This window comes from Humulus lupulus, chromosome 1 (genome assembly GCF_963169125.1).
Source record: "Humulus lupulus chromosome 1, drHumLupu1.1, whole genome shotgun sequence".
NCBI lineage: Eukaryota > Viridiplantae > Streptophyta > Magnoliopsida > Rosales > Cannabaceae > Humulus > Humulus lupulus.
In genome coordinates, this window is record NC_084793.1 from 31,864,311 (window position 1) to 31,882,980 (window position 18,670).

The following is an 18,670-nucleotide window of genomic DNA, read 5'->3' on the forward strand; positions in this document are numbered from 1 at the left end:
AAACAATAGAATAAAATGAAGAACATAAATTCAAATAAACTCTCACGTACACAACCTAAGTGAAGAGGGTTGGGGATCACCAACTTGAACAAGGTTTAAAACCTTTGTCCAAAAGCTTATTTCCCCCTAACTCAAGCACTAAGGGATCTCTCTTAGATATTGGAAATGCTTTATGGAATTATCAAGCCTCAAGGTGTTTCTAGCCAAGTGCTCTAGTGGATAGAAAAGTTGTGTCTTTCAAGTGAGTTATTGGCTCCTATTTATAGAGTTTAGAGACACCCTTTGAATTTCAAATTCCACCAACCCCCATGGCTGTTACCAATGTTTAATTGTATTAATATGGAATTAAAAATGAGATTTGGGAGTTATTTGGGTTTTTTGAGCTGTTCAACAAAGATTGAAAAAACTGAAAAAATGGTCAGTTTTGGCCTGTGGCCGCGGCCAGAGACATTAGTGGCCACGGCCACTACTCTCTGTCCCACTGGCCGTGGCCACCAACATTCAGTGACTGCAGCCACTGACCATTTTTAGCACAAAATTTTGTGCTGTTTTTCCAAACGGTTCCAAACCCTCCCAAATGATTTTGTAACCCTCAAAACATATTATTGGGATTAAAATCATATCTCTAACAACCATTTCTCAAATGGCTTTATGAAATTCATCTCAATATTGTGTAACACCAAATTTACACAATAAAGGGTAATATTTGGAAGTTACAAATTTGTAACACCAAATATGTTATAATATTTGCATATATCTAAATATTGTAAGTCTCTATTATATGTTACAATATGTGACACTCTTTGTCACATTTATTTAATCTAAAACATTATATTATAATGTAATATAATATTACATGATATTATAAAATAATATAACAAAGTGTATGAACATGCTTTAAGACTTATATGATTATTATCAATGTTTGTGCTATGATGTTATGTTTCTTGCTGGACCTTGGCTCACGGGTGCTACATGATGCACGTAAAGGCAAGGGTAAGCTTGGTTAGCCCTGATTCAGAGAGCTCTGAAGGGAGAATGTACATGACTAGCTACTCGGCCGCCACGGTTAAGGGAGGGACAAGAACAGGAGGACCATAAATGTCTATTTTGCCCTTAGAGTGGCTAGTGGTTGTTTATACCTTGAAATTTTGTAAACTGACTTTCAAACGTTATTTCTTTTGGGATCCCTTGTGCAAAATGTTTAATTATATGAAATGTATCTTTTATGACCAAATTTTTTTAACCCTAGTTCATTAATGGTGTTAGTGACATGTTTTCATCTAAATGACTTGATTAGAAAGTCATGCACCTTTATAAATACACAGTGTAATGGTCTTGGCTACCTAGGGCATTACAACTTGGTATCAGAGCGTCCTAGGTTTAAGGGTTCCTGAAGACCGGCTGGACATGTACATTCACTGCTAGAGACAAGCTCGATTTAGGGTTTGGTAAATGTGTATATGTGCTTGTATGCTTGGAAAGAATTATGATTGTTGTTATCTGTAGGATTAATAGGAAGCATGAGATACTGATAGAGCTTGGATTGCTGTGTGACAATATTGAGGCGTCGTTATTAGCATTGCTATGCATGTAAATGAATATCTGAATGATTAACTGCATATTGCGTATATATGGGTGAATGTATGGATGGATGTCTATATCTTAACTGTTGAGTGGTGATTTGGGGCATGCTTATTAGAAACGCTAGTGCATGTGGATAAATGCCTATATCTTGATTGCTTGTGATTGATTATGTTCCATTGGTGGATTTTGGAAAAGCTTTTACCCTATCATCATGGTCTGATTGTCAAGTCGTTGATTGCATATTAACTTGGATAGCTATGTGTCCAAGGAAATCTATGCGACTAGCCGGTACTAGGTCTGGGACTTGAGGTGATGACCAGGGCCAGATTCCTCTGCCAGCTCCTGAGAACTGGCAGCAGATTATGGCAGAGATGCAAGCGTGGCTTCAGAGCCAAGATGAACAGATTCATCTTCTACGCCAGCAGGTTCCATCAGGGACTGTTGCACCTATTGTGCCACCTGTAGTGGCACCTGTTGCTTAGCCAGTGGAAGTTAGAAACAGGTGGGAGCCATTTTATGAGTAGTTCCGGAAGTAGCAGCCCCCAACTTTTGAGGGAGGACTTGATCCACTAAAGACCGAATAGTGGATGACTATGATTACTACTATCTTGGACTTCATGAGGATACAAGGTTATGAAAGAGTGGCCTGTGCCACATATATGCTGAGAGAGGATGCCCGCATCTGGTGGGAAGTGGCATCACAGACCAGGGACGTCACTAATTTGAGTTGGGATGGATTCAAGGATTTGTTCAGCCAGAAGTACTACAATGTTGCCATCAGGGCAGCAAAGGTTAACAAGTTTGTGGGGTTGGTGCAGGGCAACATGACAGTTACTGAGTATGCCCTAAAGTTCGATAGACTTGCAAAATTTGTACCAGATCTTGTGCTTGTAGATGCAGCTAGGCAAGACTGATTTATTAGAGGGCTTAATGCTATGATAGCCCGGGATGTGAGGATTACAACAGTACCTGGGGGGGCAACTTATGCCTAAACTGTTGAGAAGGCTCTTACCGCTGAGGAAGCGGAGAACAAGATTTGGAAGGAAGGTGTTGCGAGGCGAGAGGGTCGCAGAGTGGTGCCTCCTTATTTTGGGTTTGGTAGGGGCAGAGGCCCCAGTGATATTAAGAGAAAGACCCCTGACACTTTAACCGCTGTGGGTCCTGATCGAAGGGGTCGGAGTGCTCAGGGTGGCCGTCAGGGAGGCAGTGAGGCATGAAGGAGTTATCTGGAGTGCCCGAGGTGCAGAAGACGCCATCAGGATGAGTGTCGGGCAAAGGCCTGCTATGTGTGTGGAGTAGTGGGGCACCTCAAGAAGGATTTCCCAACAGTGAAGAAAGGGGAAGCAGGAAAGGTGGACAGCTTGACTCCAGCTCCAGTGTCACTTTGACACAAGCAGAGGCTGAGGCTAGTCCCTCGGTGTTGACAGGTCAGCTTTCTAGCGTTGGCTCTCCTTTTACTGTATTGATTGACTCTGGTGCTACACATTCATTTGTTTCTAGTAAGGTGATTTATAGATTGTGTAGACCTAGTGAGTATCATACTGCAGAGTTTGGGACTTTATTGCCTACTAGGGAACTGGTAGTTTCTAGGAGGTGGATTAGAGCACTACCAGTGATGGTTGATAGTAGGGAGCTTTCAGTAGACTTGATTGAGCTAGACATGGAGGATTTTGACATGATTTTAGGGATGGATTGGCTAGTCAGGTATGGGGCTACTATTGACTGCAGGAAGAAGATGGTGGCTTTTGAGCCTGAGGGCGAGGATCCTTTCATTTTCGTGGGTGCGGTATGTGGACCCTGCGTACCCACGATATCAGCACTGAGAGCTATATACTTGTTACAGGGAGGATGTATAGGTTTTCTGGCTAGTGTGGTGGACACTACCAGGGTTTTGCCAGCAGGGCCGGGAGAGACTAGATTGGTTTGTGAGTTCTTGGATGTATTTCCTGAGGATCTACCAGGATTGCCGCCGCACAGGGAGATTCAGTTTGTTATTGAGTTAACACCAGCACTACAAGAAAAAATGCTTTTAATAACACCAAAAATGTGTTTTCAAAACATACCATAACACTTTTTTATGTGTTAAGACCGACTATGTTATTGTAGGTCAGGGTACTTTACATAACACTTTATCATTCTTATACAGATGTGTTATTATACTGTCAACGATAACACACTTTCTGTGTTATTTTAATAAATAGATAAGTGTTTAATTATATTATTTATAGTCGATTATATAACACATTTCAATACTTATAAATTTGTGTTATACTACAATTTAGTATAACACATTTTTTGTGTTATACTACACTTTAGTATAACACATTTTTTGTGTTATATAATGAAATTTTCATAACAAAATTCTTTACATAAAAAGTGTTATTGTAATAGATATTATAACACAATTTTCATATTATTTTAATATTTAGATAAGTTTAAATTCTCATTATATATTCATTTATATAACACTAATTTATTCTATTATATTTTAATTTTTTTATATAATTAAAATTAGCTTTCTAATATATACTAGCATCATCAAATGAACTTGATTTTCAAATAACAAAAAGTAAAAACATTCAACATTGTATTAACAATCCACAAATTAGTTTAAAACATTCAACACTGTCATCAACAACAAAATGTTCTTTAAGTATTCAAGTAGTCTTAAATATACAACATATTGAAAAGTTACTACTTTCAGCACAAAATATTTTACAGCTGCCCAACACAAAGCCTTCAAAATTAAGTATCATTTTCTCCTCCAATTGATGGAGAAAGAGACATTTTTCTCCTATAATAGCAGATAAAAGGTAAGGTATATGCTTAAAAAAATTAAAAAATATGAATCAAATAATAAAACTGTATACAATAGAAGACCTAAGCAAGCAATACCAGGTGAACATACTTCAAAATTAAAAATATTGCTATCACACAGTGAATAGATACATATTACAGTAAACAAACATTAACATTTTCAGGTTAAAGGGGCCTCAATTTCACCCTAAAGACATCTCTGGTTCAGGTGCTTAATTACTGAGACAACATGTTAAAAGTTTGGGAGATTTGAGTTACAAAAGAATTTATAAACCACTCTAATTAGAGTGGTTTGCAAAGAATATCCAATATCAAATTAAGGGTACTGTCTTCCAGCTGCAACATAGACAAAACAGAAAATATTGACATAAATAACATAACATACTCACAGCAAAAGAAAGGCCTTGCTTGAAGCACCATAAGGGTTCCAGATGGAGGAAATGCAAGCCTCCCCAACCAACCCAAAACAAGCCTACCTAGGGCCTTGCTTTAGTGTTGTCCTATGCCCTTTTTGGTGTAGAGTGGTTTTCCTGTAAGCATTTCAGCAAAGACATCCTATGCTCCAAATATCTATTGCAGGAGTGTATTGAAGACAAAAAGTAGAGGTCTTAGACTCTTAGTATTAGAAACAAAGTACTAAGCAACCATACACTTGAAGAGGAAAAACAAAAAAGAATGGATTCTAGATAGAAGCTTCTAGCTTCTATAAAAATAAATTGATTTTCACCTCTGCTAAATTGATTTTCACCTCTGTTAGGGTAAAAAAAAAGGAGAACAGAAGCTTCTGTTTTGGGGGTAATCTCTGAAAATTACAAAGGCCAAAAAAATATGACGAAAGCCTTTGGCATGCCTTAGTAATCAATGGTGGTTATTATCTAGATGGTATCATCATAGGAAGGAGCACCATCACACTGTACTACATGGTATCATCATAGGAAGGAGCACCATCACACTGTACTACATGGTATCATCAACATTCCTTTGTGATTAAATAATAACATTTCATACTTCCAAATAGGCCCCCCTGTGTGATCGCTGCCATCACACACACATAAGAGTACTTAATAGAAAATGAATTGGATAAAATGATCTCTGTAAATGTACCAGAGATATGGGACTTTATTATTTATAGCTAAATAGTACAAAGATACAAAGAGAGGGAAAAAGGAGCTGGAAGCCAAGAAGTGATTAACAGGAAATTAACCACACTAATCTACTAACTATATCTGAACCTATATTTCCTACAAATTTAGAAGGATTAATACTATAGTCAAAGACTTTTTCAATTATATATTTATCGTAAAATTTGAAGCAACTTTAAGTTGTATTTTCTTTCTTTCTTTTTAATGTTTGGTGTGATTTCTTGGTGCATCTGAGCTGGAAGTCTGTTGCTTAAAAGTGTAAATTAAGTTGGTATAATTGCAATGGTTAAAATAACATAATGTTTCTGCTCAAATTTTGTTTTTAAAGAATAAATTGTCTCAACCAAAAGATAGTTAACATGCATGCCAAAAAAATAGCATAAGAAAACTGAATTCAAACCTTTGCTTTTCTATCCGAAACATCTTCCAATTGTCACATAGTCCAAGTAAGAACAAAAGCACACACCTGGAATTTTTCTTAACAATATTTCAGCAACTTAAAAACAAAGGTAAAAGTGGAGATTATCATGCTCTTAGGGCCAAAAAAAATGTTGGAGCTTATTTGTTCAAGTCAGTATTGAGATGGATAATTAAGATTCAAACCCCATTGGACAGTATGTGGATTTGAGAAAGAAATAATGAGCTTTAATGCAACCACACCTTGTTTGATTTAAAACATGAAAATTTAAGCAATAACATGCTAGAGAGGCTGATGTATAACTTACTAATTACAGAGTCTCAAGTGTCTTACACAGCTTAAACACTTTTATATGTGATAATAATAAACAAACCTGAAGGGCTCAACGAGCTAACTGAGTTGAACATATCCTGCGAGCAATGCTAGAAACATCAAGAACAGAATCACCTCCTACTGCACGAACAACAGCCGCCATGGCTACTGCTTCCCTGCTTCCAGCATTAGGAATATATGATATGAGTGAAGCTTCTATCTCCTTCCATTTACATTCTTCCTTCTCCAAGAGAGCCTTTCGTCTTTCTTTACCTCTACCCTCCTCTTCACATAAGGACCAAGTACTTACAGATGCCTGAGTTATAATAGCAAAAGCAGTTAATCTGCAATCGAAGTAGTCAACGAAACCATAAGAAGACTGCATGAAAAGTAAGAGCCACATCAATGAAATCAAATGAAAATCTATCAAAACTAACTAATTTATCACCCTATATTCCGTAAGAAGAACCAATATGAAGAAACGTTGCCCATGTGTCATGTGCATTTGAAAGTTGTTATCTTAATCCAAATAGATATTGCTTTTCTTACTCCAAAACCAACCGTTCCAATCTGTCAACTGCCTAGATTGATAAAGAAATAATTGTCATCAAAGAATTACACAGAGCACAATGGTATGAACTAAAAGAATAATGATCACCAAAACAAAAGAGAACAAAAAACTAAAAAAGTAATAAAAAGTTTCTCCACTAGAAATAAAAAGTTCTTAACATGTTGAGACAATTAGAAATAAAAAACAGGAGAGAGGTCCACACATACTTTTGTCATATTAAGTTACCACACTTATTTGATGTACTCCCAAAAAATAAAATATCTCATCAGATAAAGACACTGCTATATATTATATTACATTCAAAAGAATAAAATAAATATTTAACAACTAAACATATACAGAAAAAGAAAACCATGCAAACACTTTCGACAAAAGCTTTTGCCTTTATTACAGATCGAACAAGAAATTAATCAATATATCTTTAAAAAAGCATGCATTAAGGACTAAAGGAAATTAAATACAAAGCCAGAACCTATTGTAACTGTTTCTTGTAAATTAAATGATACAAAAATAACTTTAAGTAATTTGGATGAAACATTGTAAACAGAAAAAAAAAAAAAAGAAAAATATGGGCAAACTTGTTAGAATATTAGTTTCCACAACATTGGACCCCACACAAATGATGGTGGTTAATTACATAGTTTATATTCAAGTAATGCTTGTATAAATGTCTTTGCCTAGTGGAGAGGTGACCTTAATTATATATAATTAATATATAATATTTCGATTGACACTTTAAAAGATGCATAAACTTGTCTCAAATATAGCATTAAGATCATCACACAAAACTTGGAACTCTTCTAAAGGAGCTTAAACATGTCTCAAACCTTTAGATTTTGGAGTCTAATATTAAGATTATATGATAAAACTTGGGACTTTCATCAAACAGGTGCTATGCAAGAAAATTGTAAAATATGCACAAGCTGCTATAATGATATAATCATGCAACATACCTATGGAGCAAAGAAGTTTGAAGCCTTCCAAGGTGGAGTTAACAAGGTGTACCACTCTCTGCTTATATGTTCGGTACTGTTCCACCAAATCAGCAATAACCTCTTGTCTAAGGCCCTGTAAATCATAAGAAACAAAAGATTGCAAAAAATAATATTAAATTATTAAATATATTTCCAGTTTGCACGAAAATTTGTTTGACAAATTGCCAACACTGAATTACAAGCTAGAGAATTATAAATTACTCCTAACTATAACAGACACTTCTCTTAATTAGGTAGATTAAATTGAACAGAACTTTAGGCAACAACTACAACATTCTGAAAGGAAAAAAAAGATCTGTTTGAAAAGGAAATTTAACAAAGCAAATCTAAAAAAAATTCTGGTCAAATAAGTACCTCTTTATTCTTTGGATCAATTGCGCTAAGCATTTCTATAGGAACATCCATTATGCCACATGCATTCTGAATTTCTGACAAGCTAACAAAAGAATTTATATTTAACCAATAAATTCATGTACACCATAGATGATAGCTTAATGCAAACATCGACCCTTTAAAAGTATAACACTTGATTGACAAAACATTCAATTTTTCCTTAGTTATTATACATATGGACAACATCTCAAAATAAAGCTCAAGAACCTTCCCTACAAGGACAGAAATTAGCAGATAAATCATCTGGTGTTTAAAATTCTAGGATGCAGTAAAAGCTTTACACCAACTAATTACTTTCTAATATTAGAGTAATAGACTACTGCAGTGTCTTGTCATGCAGTTGTAAGTATAATAAATATTTTAAACCATTCATTCATAACAACTATGAACAAGTGCAACAAGGAAAGGAGCCAGAGAAACTGCTGCAATAATGAATAAAATATTCCTTAAAATATACTTCAAGCAGCAGTATGTTTAAAAAATCAGATTTATAACTAAGAAAAAGATGCTGTAAAGTGCTATACCAATAAGCAAATTAAGTTGCCCTCAATTCATATAGCAATACAAGGATCCGTGTATGCACCTCAAGGTGTCATTATCGGTCAAGGCAAAAAGAGTCGCAGAGCCACCTTGGACAAAAGACTGGGGTTTGAGAAGGGTATCCTTGTTCACATTAGACCGCATGTAAGTTTCGCTTAGATTTTCTAAGCTTTGGTAGAGTTTGCCTAAGGTACCCACCATGACCTTGGTGGACATAAGCCTTATTACAGTACCAACTGGCATGGATAGAAGAGAGAAGAGGAAATCTATGAAGTCCTTTCCTGCTTCAGCAAATAGGATCCTTTTTCACTTAGAATCGATCAGAAGCTTGAGTGTGATAACTTTTGAACCAGTACTTGCCATTGCTGTGTTTTTTTATTTTTTGGTGAGCTCGGAACTTATGAGTTATATGTATATATATATAATCACTATATGAAATTTTGATTGGATAACGAAGCGGCTAATACATATTAATTATATGCACACGACTTTTCGTTTTTCAATATTGTTCATTGGGTACTATAGTAGCTGACTACATTCCCAATAAAATTGTAATGCCCCAAATTTCCTAATAAGGTTTAGGACCTTGATCAGGAGGCCGAGAGGGCCATAATTGATTTATTATGATATTTAATGATTATATGCATGTTTATGTGAATTATATTATTATATGATGGTGAATGCATGCATATGGGCTCATATTCTAAATGCAGGGGCATTTTGGTAATTTGGCCACTGTGGGCGTAATTGTATATTTTGGGTGCATAGTTGAGATTAATTAATATAACCACATTATAGGGTGGATTGGTTCGAGCTTTTCGACATGAGACAATCATGAGATGTAAGTGTTCGGTCTAGTCATAACGGGTTTAAGTTCGGGGCTCGGGGTGAGTCTCGGGGTGAACTTAATGATTAGAGCATTACCGGGAATTAAAGGGTAATGGGATGTGATTTATTGGTATTTGAGAATATGGAGATTAGTGGGAATTGGGAAGCGTTAATTATGATTAACGGGATAGGCGGAAAGTACCAATTTTACCCTTGAAATGGTTTAGAGGCTTTTGTTGGCTTAAGGGTATTTTGGTCATTTTGGGTTTTGGATATATACAACATAGGAGGGTTGTAGAAGGACAGAACAAAAACAGAGGTTATCCTCTTTCCTTCCCGTACACTACCTTCCCTTCATCCTTCTTTGGTGTTCTTGAGGCCATCATGAGGTTTTGAGCTAGGAAATCAAAGGTGGCAGCTAGGGGACTTGTTTCAATCATTAAAGGGGATTCAAAACTGTGTTTGAGGTGAGTTCCAGTTGTGAATTTACTGGTGTGCTTGTTTTTAAATTCTAGTTTTCAGCTTTTGGTTTCTTGATGGAGGTATGGATTTGAGGAGGTTTTAATTGAAGCTTAGGTTGGGTTTTGATGAGGGGAAATTATGGGTGATGTTTAGGGGTTTAATTGTGTGTTTGGAGGTGATTTGAGAAAAGTTTGAGGGGATGGTTCTAAGGGAAAATGCAGGGGAGAAATCTGGTGTACGAGTTGTCATTTTGGCTGAACTGGGGGTTGCGCCGCGGCATGGCCAGGGAGAGCCGCGGCCCTTGGAGTAAGCTGGGTTTGGGCGCCTCTGTCTGAGGGGCGGGCCGCGGCATGGCCAAGGAGGGCTGCGGCCCTTAAGGTCATTTTTGCCAGAATGGGGATTTTAGCTTGGGGATTCAAGCCATAGGCCTCGGGGTTGAACCTAGCACCCAGTTAAGTGGGGATTAATGTCCCGGAGGCTAGATTTTGATTTGGGAACTTAAGTTGATCATTTTTATTGATGTTACCTTATGTTTGGTTATGACTAGGTGACCGCTAAAGGACTAAAAGATGATCGTTCTCAAAGGTCGTTTCTTTTATTAATTCTCGCTCGAACCCAAGGTAAGAAAACTGCACCCTGTGTATATGTGACATGCATGGCTATTATGGATGCATGTTGGTTGATTATTGAGCATGACATGCATGGCTATTATGATGCATGTTGGTTGGTTATTGAATATGGCATGCATGGCTGTTCTTGATGCATGTTGGATGTTTAAATGTAAACATTGATAGCATAATGAATGCTTGGCAATCTTGCCCATTTGCATATGATTATTATTGAGGCATGCTGGATGATTAAGTGTGATGCATGTGATGCACGAGAAACATGTGTTAGGGCATGCCATGAATGATGAATATGAGATTGGCTAGAGCTTGAGTCTCTGAGTTTGTGCATGATCATGATTATGCTAGAAACTGTTTAGTAAGCATGCCGAATGCCCTATTCTTGGATAACTGGCATATGATACATATTGATAGCATTGCTTACTTGTGCATGGTACTGACTAATTAGTCAGATTTGGCAAAGGGGCTAGTATCAACTGTGAAGCTGTGACTCACTAGTCAGGTTCGGCAGTGGTACTAGGCACTGGTCACGTTGCCCTGACTCGCCAGTCAGAATTGGCAAAGGTGTTAGTATCAGCTGTGAAGCTGTGACTTATTAGTCAAGTTCGGCAGTGATACTGGACACTGGTCACATAGCGCTGACTTATTAGTCAGAACGGTCTTAGCGTGGTTCACGCAAGCCAACGGAGATTAGATCTAATCTACCATCAGCATTGAATGACTCAAAGAGCATTAATGCCAAACCGACCTCGAGGGTCGATGAATGAAATAAGTGCTTGGTGGCTAATGGCTTACCTAGCAGCCACTCTCCCTCTTGGATCACGCGATGTTCACTCATTGGTTTGGAAGCTTTATGCTCCATGTGATTATAATGATAATCATTTGATAATGCTTATGTATAGTGTTGTGTTTTCTTGCTGGGCTTCGGCTCACGGGTGCTATGTGGTGCAGGTAAAGGCAAGAGGAAGCTGGACCATCCTTGAGTTGAAGAGCTTAGGTGATGATGTGTACATATGCAGCTGCTCGACCGCCGCGACCGAGGTTTAAAGTGGAACTAGGGTTGAACCCTGTTTTGCCGCTTAGAACGGTCTGTTGTAAATATTTTCTGTAATAAACTCTGAAATTTATATTTTCGGGATCCCAATGTATATATTAAACGTTCTAGTGAAACGTTACATCCTAGCCAAAGTTTTAATCCCTAAACCGCTAATCATACTTAGTTCACGATTTTGGCCAAATGACTCGACTAGCGAATTTAACACTGTTTACAAGGCACACCGTAACGGTCCCAGGAGTTGGGGCGTTACAAAAATATATTTGATATGAGCAATGGTGAAGCTTGAAAGTAATTAAACATAAATAAAAGAAAGTTGAAAGGTTCAAATAAATATAGCCAATAAATTTTCTTGCCCTTTGCTTGTTCTTAAAAAGAAAAATAAAAAAAAAAACTTTTGTGATAACAGTTTTCGAATGCAATGATGCTTTCTATAAATTCAATTCAGCCTGGCCTATCAAGGAAAAAAAAATTATGATGTATATTAAATGCCAAGATAATAACAATAATATATTTTATTCATCTCTCATTTTAATTGTAAAAAAAATACTCTTAAAATTGCTCACATATACGTACAAAACTAAATCTTAATTATATCTAGAGTTATATTTTTTTGGAAAACTGCCTTAGCATGTACTATTGATCCCCTAGGGTGATTATTCGGATATCAAATCAATGGTTTGCTATGCATGAGTAAACCTTATAAGGATCTTGATTACCTTATTTATGGAAGATTTACAACATTGGAATGATTACCTTATTTATGAAGAGGACATAACAGTAGTAGTGTCTAAATGAGAAGTTTGTTCAAGTGTTCATGATGCTCCCTTATTGGAACAACACTCAAATGGTTTAATAGTTTGGTATATATCCCTGATACTAGATAGCTATGGATTATTTCTTTCGACACCAAACACTGCTATATATAGCAGAACCTGTTTGTTGCAAAAGGAAAATAAAATTGATCGTTCATACCATACGAGTTATGAAATGTAGAATCACCTTTAAAAGAAAAGGCAAAAATAAATACCTCTAAGCTTGATTATGAGTAACCACTGTTCGATGAGAGTGACTTCTATTATCGTTTCTCTCCAATGCTCCATCAATAACCATGGCACTATCAAGAGAGTCTCATACTCTTTCTCTTGCAGGAGAATGTTGCACTTGCACATCATCTCCATCTTCACCATCTATTCTCAAATTCCCACCAGAGGATTCTTTCTCCCTTGTTATATGGGTTCTCCTTCTTGTCATATCAATATCGAAAGTTCTCATAAGTAGTTTGGTTTGTACATATGAGGTAGAGATGGAAAGCTGTAAGACCACCAATGAACCAGACAGCTATAAAGCAGTATGCTATTAGAAAATCTGATAGATAATCAACCTTCATAGCTTCCAAGAATTTGTCCTGTCTCCTAATTATGTGAATCCAAGAAAATGTGAACACATAAATGCAGAGGATCGTTGAAGTTGAAATGAATGCGAAGAAGAACCGATAGTTACGTTGCACCATAATCAATTCATGACAAAAGAATCAATACACCATAACAGAGTAAATTCCGATAATAATTGAACAAAAAAACAAACATTGATTATAATATTCTAATAATTTGTAACAACTCTACAAGTTCTTCTAATGTACATGAATACTGGCAGGTGACATGAAAATGAAGACGAGAAGTGTGCTCACTGATATTACAAAAGACACAAAGCCACTATTTCACAAAATACTTTGGCTAATTAAAACACCAATAAGTGTCAACCAGAAAGAATAACAAGAATAACAGTATTGCCCTTTCTGTCTATTTCATAATCTGCCCAACTTTGATTTGAAAATATTCTTATTCCATTGACATTTTCCAAGGATGATTTTTGAGGGAAGTTGATAATTCATAATATTTAAGGTTAATCTTTGGACTAGATATTAGGAGAACAAATATTGAACAGAACATAACCTAAATTCAAATTGGTGCGTGTGTGGAAGGAGGAGAAAACAGGTACAATAACTTACTATTCCAATGCATTGACCGACCCAGGGACAATGATGATCAAATCTCATAACACAGTTGTTGCAAATGGAACAATGAGAAGCACGGGGAGGGCGATACAGCAAACAAGTGTCGCAGTACTTCACTTTTATTGTGTGACCATTCACAAGAACATCTTTTGTTCGAGGTAGTTTCAAATGTGGAGTCCTTCCATTAACCCACTCCATGGACGGTGTAGGAACATCAGCTTCATCTGGTTCAAGAGGCCTTGTATTTCTAGGAACAATACCTAGATCTCTACTAGATGTTAGGAAGAGAAATGTCAAGTCCTGCAGATTTGCCCATTTGTTAAATTATGTCAAAGTAAACAATATAAACAAACACAAAGAGCTCCATGTACTCTCTCACAATTAGGTTCATTCAAAGAAAAAGACACACATAAAGCAACTTATTACAGAAACTTATCCCAAGTTTATTACATTCAGAAGAAAATGAATCATAATTAAGAGGAAATTACACTGCCCACTCTTATCATTGAGTCAATTTTCAAAAGCTAAACTTGCCTTACCTATGTCATAACGCTTTTAAAAATTCCTAGTACTCCAATCCAATATACAACTCCGAAAAAGGTAAACTTAAGATCCTAGCAATTAAGTCCTATTATAGACTATTATTTGTCCATGTAAACTTAAGATACTACTGGCTATTAAAAAAATTACCAAATAGACTTCACCCTATTAAGTAGAGTGAGTTAGTTCAAGATCGAAACTGGACCTATTGTGCCAAAAGAAATATGCTTAAAGTGATAATATTTTTTAATAGAAAACATTTAATTTATATTACAAATTACATTACTATACTATTAATTATAGAAAGTAATTTTTCTATACTATAGCTAACAGATTTCAAATTTATAGTGATACTTTCTATAAAGTTGATCAAATGATTTTTTTAACTCAGTTATACGTGAGAAGAATTGTGGAACAAATAACTGAAAGAATTTTTCAAATGGTAAAAGAAATTGGAAAACAGCCTAGGAAAAAGATTGCCATAGTGGCAAAGTATAATCACAAGATGTAGAGTGTGATTGAAAAGAAATATATTAAAAAAAACATTATACTTGCCCAGAAATCTTTCCTCTTAGAAGATATCAATGCTAGAAAGAAGAAATAAAATACTTACCAAAAGAGTAAGAATTGCGCCAACGACCAATACGAGATTCCAGTTACTTTTATAGCAGTACCTCATGTGATCTATTTCATAAAAAACCTTTACACAAAAGGCAATTGCAGGCCCAGCTATAAGAAATATAGATAGAAGCACGGGCGCTGCATCGGGGCCAAAAATGAATCGCCCACCACAGAAAAATTTCTGGCAAGAACAAAGAAAGCTGTATTAATGAAAGTAGGAAAATAACTATCATGTCAATGTTAGCTCCATACCCATTCTCAATTAACTTTATGCTTGATAAAATTCACAAAGATAGCAACTCAAACCAATGGCCAACTATATGTAACAAAGAAAAACGAACTCTAAAAATGACTAAGAACTTAATTAATTGTGATGATTTTTGTAAGACCCAAAAATTTGGGTCATCAAAGATTCCTTTCTAAGCATTTTTTGTTTAATGAAGAAGGAACAAAACGCATCGTTTCATCAATACTAAGAAACAACAAAAATTCTGAACTACTAAGGTTCCATATTTGCACTGTGGCAGAAGTAGAAACTGGTTCTCATCAAACGTAAAACGTCCAACTAAGAAGAGAAATAACTAGCTTATCATACTGATGATGTGGACCAACAGTTTAACTGTTTAAGTTTTTCTCTTCATAGTTAGTTAGTTAGATTTTTCCTATAAATAGTAGAAGTATAACATGTGAACCTTTGATTCATTTTTACATTAATACTTTGTTGAATTGTAGAGAGAATCGTCACGAACTTGATCATTAGAGTCCCCGATCCCTTTTGCAGATACCCCGAGTGTTTCAATCTTAGTTTTAACCCATGAACAATTACGATGAGTGATTACGTCAATAAGGGACATTTACTATGCATTAATTACTTACATAATTGGATCTTACCACCTATGAAAATAATTAATTTTGTCAAATTTTGGATTCAATAATTTTAAAAATGTAAAATTTGTTCTATCCTCAATCACTATTATTTGACTATATTGGCCATCATGCCAAGAACAGTACTGAGTACAAGGTAATCCACTCAACAAGCAATGTAAAACTATCTAAGATTTCTCTATATTCAGGTCGAAATCATGAAAATTAAAATTGTATTTTGTTTCTCTCCTCCATTGATGTATACATATAAAAATAACTCAATCTCACAGAAGATCAGATCATTAAGAACTGTAGTATAGCAAAATGATGACCAAAAAGTCTGTTCCTTTCCTGAACTCCAGAATAAACCAAGTATGAGAAACCACAAACTATGCAATAATAATAATCCACCTATGTTTTTTGCTTTAATCAAATTAGTAAGGCTAACTAAACAGCTGCATTATTCAGAGTACTTTTCAGCAGTTTTTCCACTAAAGCTGATCATATAAACATAATCAAAGGTTACAAAAAACAACCAGAACAACAACCACTTTCCAAACCAAAAAACAAAAATCCAAAAAAAAAAAATTGGAGCTCATAACCAATCAAATCACTTGTAAAGACAAGTTATAGGAAACCAAACAAATAAATAAATAAAAGAAAGAAAGAAAACCCACCTGAGAGGGATAAGAAAAGAGAAGGAAAAACTTACATTGCTTACCTTCCAAACTTGATAGACCTTATTGGGTTTCTCTTTCTCCTGAGAGGTGGCCATAAAGAAGAACCCGGATTCTGATTTTTTTTACAGTTCTCACCCCTGAATTTTTTGTTTTAAATCAAAATCCCATGTCTTCTTCCTCCTCCACGAAATCCATAACCCCAAAAAGAAGAAAAACCCTTCAACAAAACTCAAAATCCCACCTCCAAAAAGTTATCAGAACTCCAAAACTCCAGCTGAGTAGCTACATGTAATATCCATATATGGATTTAAATTTATTTAGTGATGAGTTTAGCCATGGCCTCATAAGCAGCCCCAGACTTCCAGACTTTGGGTATGGCATTGGTAGAGCGAACCCAATAAGTGTACCATAAACTGGTTGTAGCTTGGAATCTCAAGGTGATCGGTCCGCTGCTTGTTGGCCTTTTCACAGCTATTTCGTCTCCATTTCTCAAAACTCCTTTATATACTTCTACGTAGCCTCCTTTTCCAACCAAATTATCTGATACCCACATCACAAAACACCATTATAATCCAAAAGAACAGAACAAAAATGGCAAGAAGAAGAAGAAGCTAACCTAAGCTGAAACCATCGGTGCCCTCACAGATTTCTTCAAAAGAGAAGCATTTACAAATGGGTCTCTAAAAAGACTCGGTTCCTACAACTCCAACAGTCTTCTTCACCATTGGGGTTTGGAGCTTTCTTCTCAACTACTGCTTCTTTGTCGCTGCCACGTTTGCTGAGCTCTACACTAATTAGAATCTAGATGTAAGAGAAAATGAACATGATAAAAATGAGAGAAGCTATCAGAGGAAGAGTGATTTGGGTGAGATAGAGGAGAACACGAGAAAGAAGTAGGAAAAAAATAAAGATATATGTTTTTAGTTTCCCTCTAAATAAATTCACTAACCCGCCAATTTTACACTGTAGCGCATTTTATGTTCTATTTTTTTTACCTAGCTTTTATAATACTTTTTCAATAGTCTTATAACCATGTGTTGTGAAAAGGGGTTTTTCTTGTAGTGCAGGGACATAACCAGTATCGAGAGCACCATATAGGATGGCACCAGCAGAGTTGAAGGAATGGAAGATACAGCTACAGGAACTTCTGGATTTGGGATTCATCAGGCCTAGCTACTCTCCATGGGGCGGTCCAGTTTTGTTTGTGAAGAAGAAGGATAGGACTCTGAGGATGTGTATAGATTACAGAGAATTGAACAAGTTAACCATCAAGAATAAGTACCCTCTACCAAGGATCGATGACTTGTTTGATCAATTGCAGGGAAAGACAGTGTTCTCAGAGATTGATCTTCGATCTGGTTATCACGAGCTGAGGATCAAGGATGAGGACATACCGAAGGCAGCCTTTCGAACGCGGTACGAGCATTATGATTTTTTGGTCATGTCATTTGGTTTGACCAATGCCCTGGGAGCCTTTATGGATTTAATGAACAGGGTGTTTAAAGACTTTTTGGACCAGTTTGTCAATGTCTTCATCGATGACATCTTAGTATACTCCAGTTCAGAGGCAGAGCACGAGCAACATCTTCGACAGGTCTTGTAGATGTTAAGGGAGCATTGGTTATATGCCAAGTTTAAGAAGTGTGAGCTTTGGTCGCCACAGGTGACTTTTCTTGGGTATATAGTTGGCGCAGAGGGGATTAAGGTGGATCCGTCCAAGGTGGAGGCAGTGAGAGATTAGCCGAGGCCAAGGAAATCCTCGGAGGTTCGGAGGTTCGGAGTTTCCTCGGGTTAGTCAGTTATGACAGGCAATTTTTAGAAGGATTCTCGAAGATTGCTACACCAATGACAGAGTTGACCCAGAAGAATCAGAAGTTCGTTTGATCAGAGAAGTGTGAGAATAGTTTCCAAGAATTGAAGCGACGACTTATTACTGCACCTGTGCTGAGTCTACCTTCAGAGGAAGGAAAGTTTGTGGTATACTGTGACGCATCAAGGATGGGTTTGGGCTGTGTGTTGATGCATAATGAGAAAGTTATAGCTCATGCATCACAGCAGCTGAAGGAGTATGAGTAGCGGTATCCTACCCATGATCTGGAACTAGCGGCAGTGGTATTCGCACTGAAGGTGTGGTGACATTATCTGTATGGGGAGAAGTACGAGGTATACACTGACCACAAGAGTTTGAAGTATTTCTTCACCC

General features: G+C 36.4%; 1 protein-coding gene and 1 long non-coding RNA gene across 2 annotated transcripts; both read right to left on the bottom strand.

Moving 5' to 3' along the window:
- Positions 1-5,935: 5,935 nt before the first annotated feature.
- Positions 5,936-9,079, bottom strand: LOC133821834 (uncharacterized). The gene is made up of 3 exons (XR_009887769.1): positions 8,197-9,079; positions 7,801-7,915; positions 5,936-6,012 (listed from the first exon to the last, which is right to left on the bottom strand). It is a non-coding gene; the product is annotated as an uncharacterized LOC133821834 (long non-coding RNA).
- A 4,548-nt stretch (positions 9,080-13,627) lies between these two features.
- LOC133809937 (probable protein S-acyltransferase 4) lies at positions 13,628-17,441 on the bottom strand. The gene is made up of 5 exons (XM_062245986.1): positions 17,430-17,441; positions 17,178-17,268; positions 16,875-17,007; positions 14,916-15,123; positions 13,628-14,062 (listed from the first exon to the last, which is right to left on the bottom strand). The coding sequence occupies exons 1-5, from the start codon at positions 17,439-17,441 to the stop codon at positions 13,670-13,672; spliced, it is 837 nt and encodes a 278-aa protein (XP_062101970.1). The 3' UTR covers positions 13,628-13,669.
- Positions 17,442-18,670: the final 1,229 nt, after the last annotated feature.

Coding starts and splice junctions, on each gene's coding strand:
- LOC133809937 (XM_062245986.1), bottom strand. Junction 17,008..17,177: donor CCCCAATGGTGAAGAAGACT/GTTGGAGTTGTA, acceptor TGTGGGTATCAG/ATAATTTGGTTGGAAAAGGA. Junction 14,063..14,915: donor GCGCAATTCTTACTCTTTTG/GTAAGTATTTTA, acceptor GCAAATCTGCAG/GACTTGACATTTCTCTTCCT.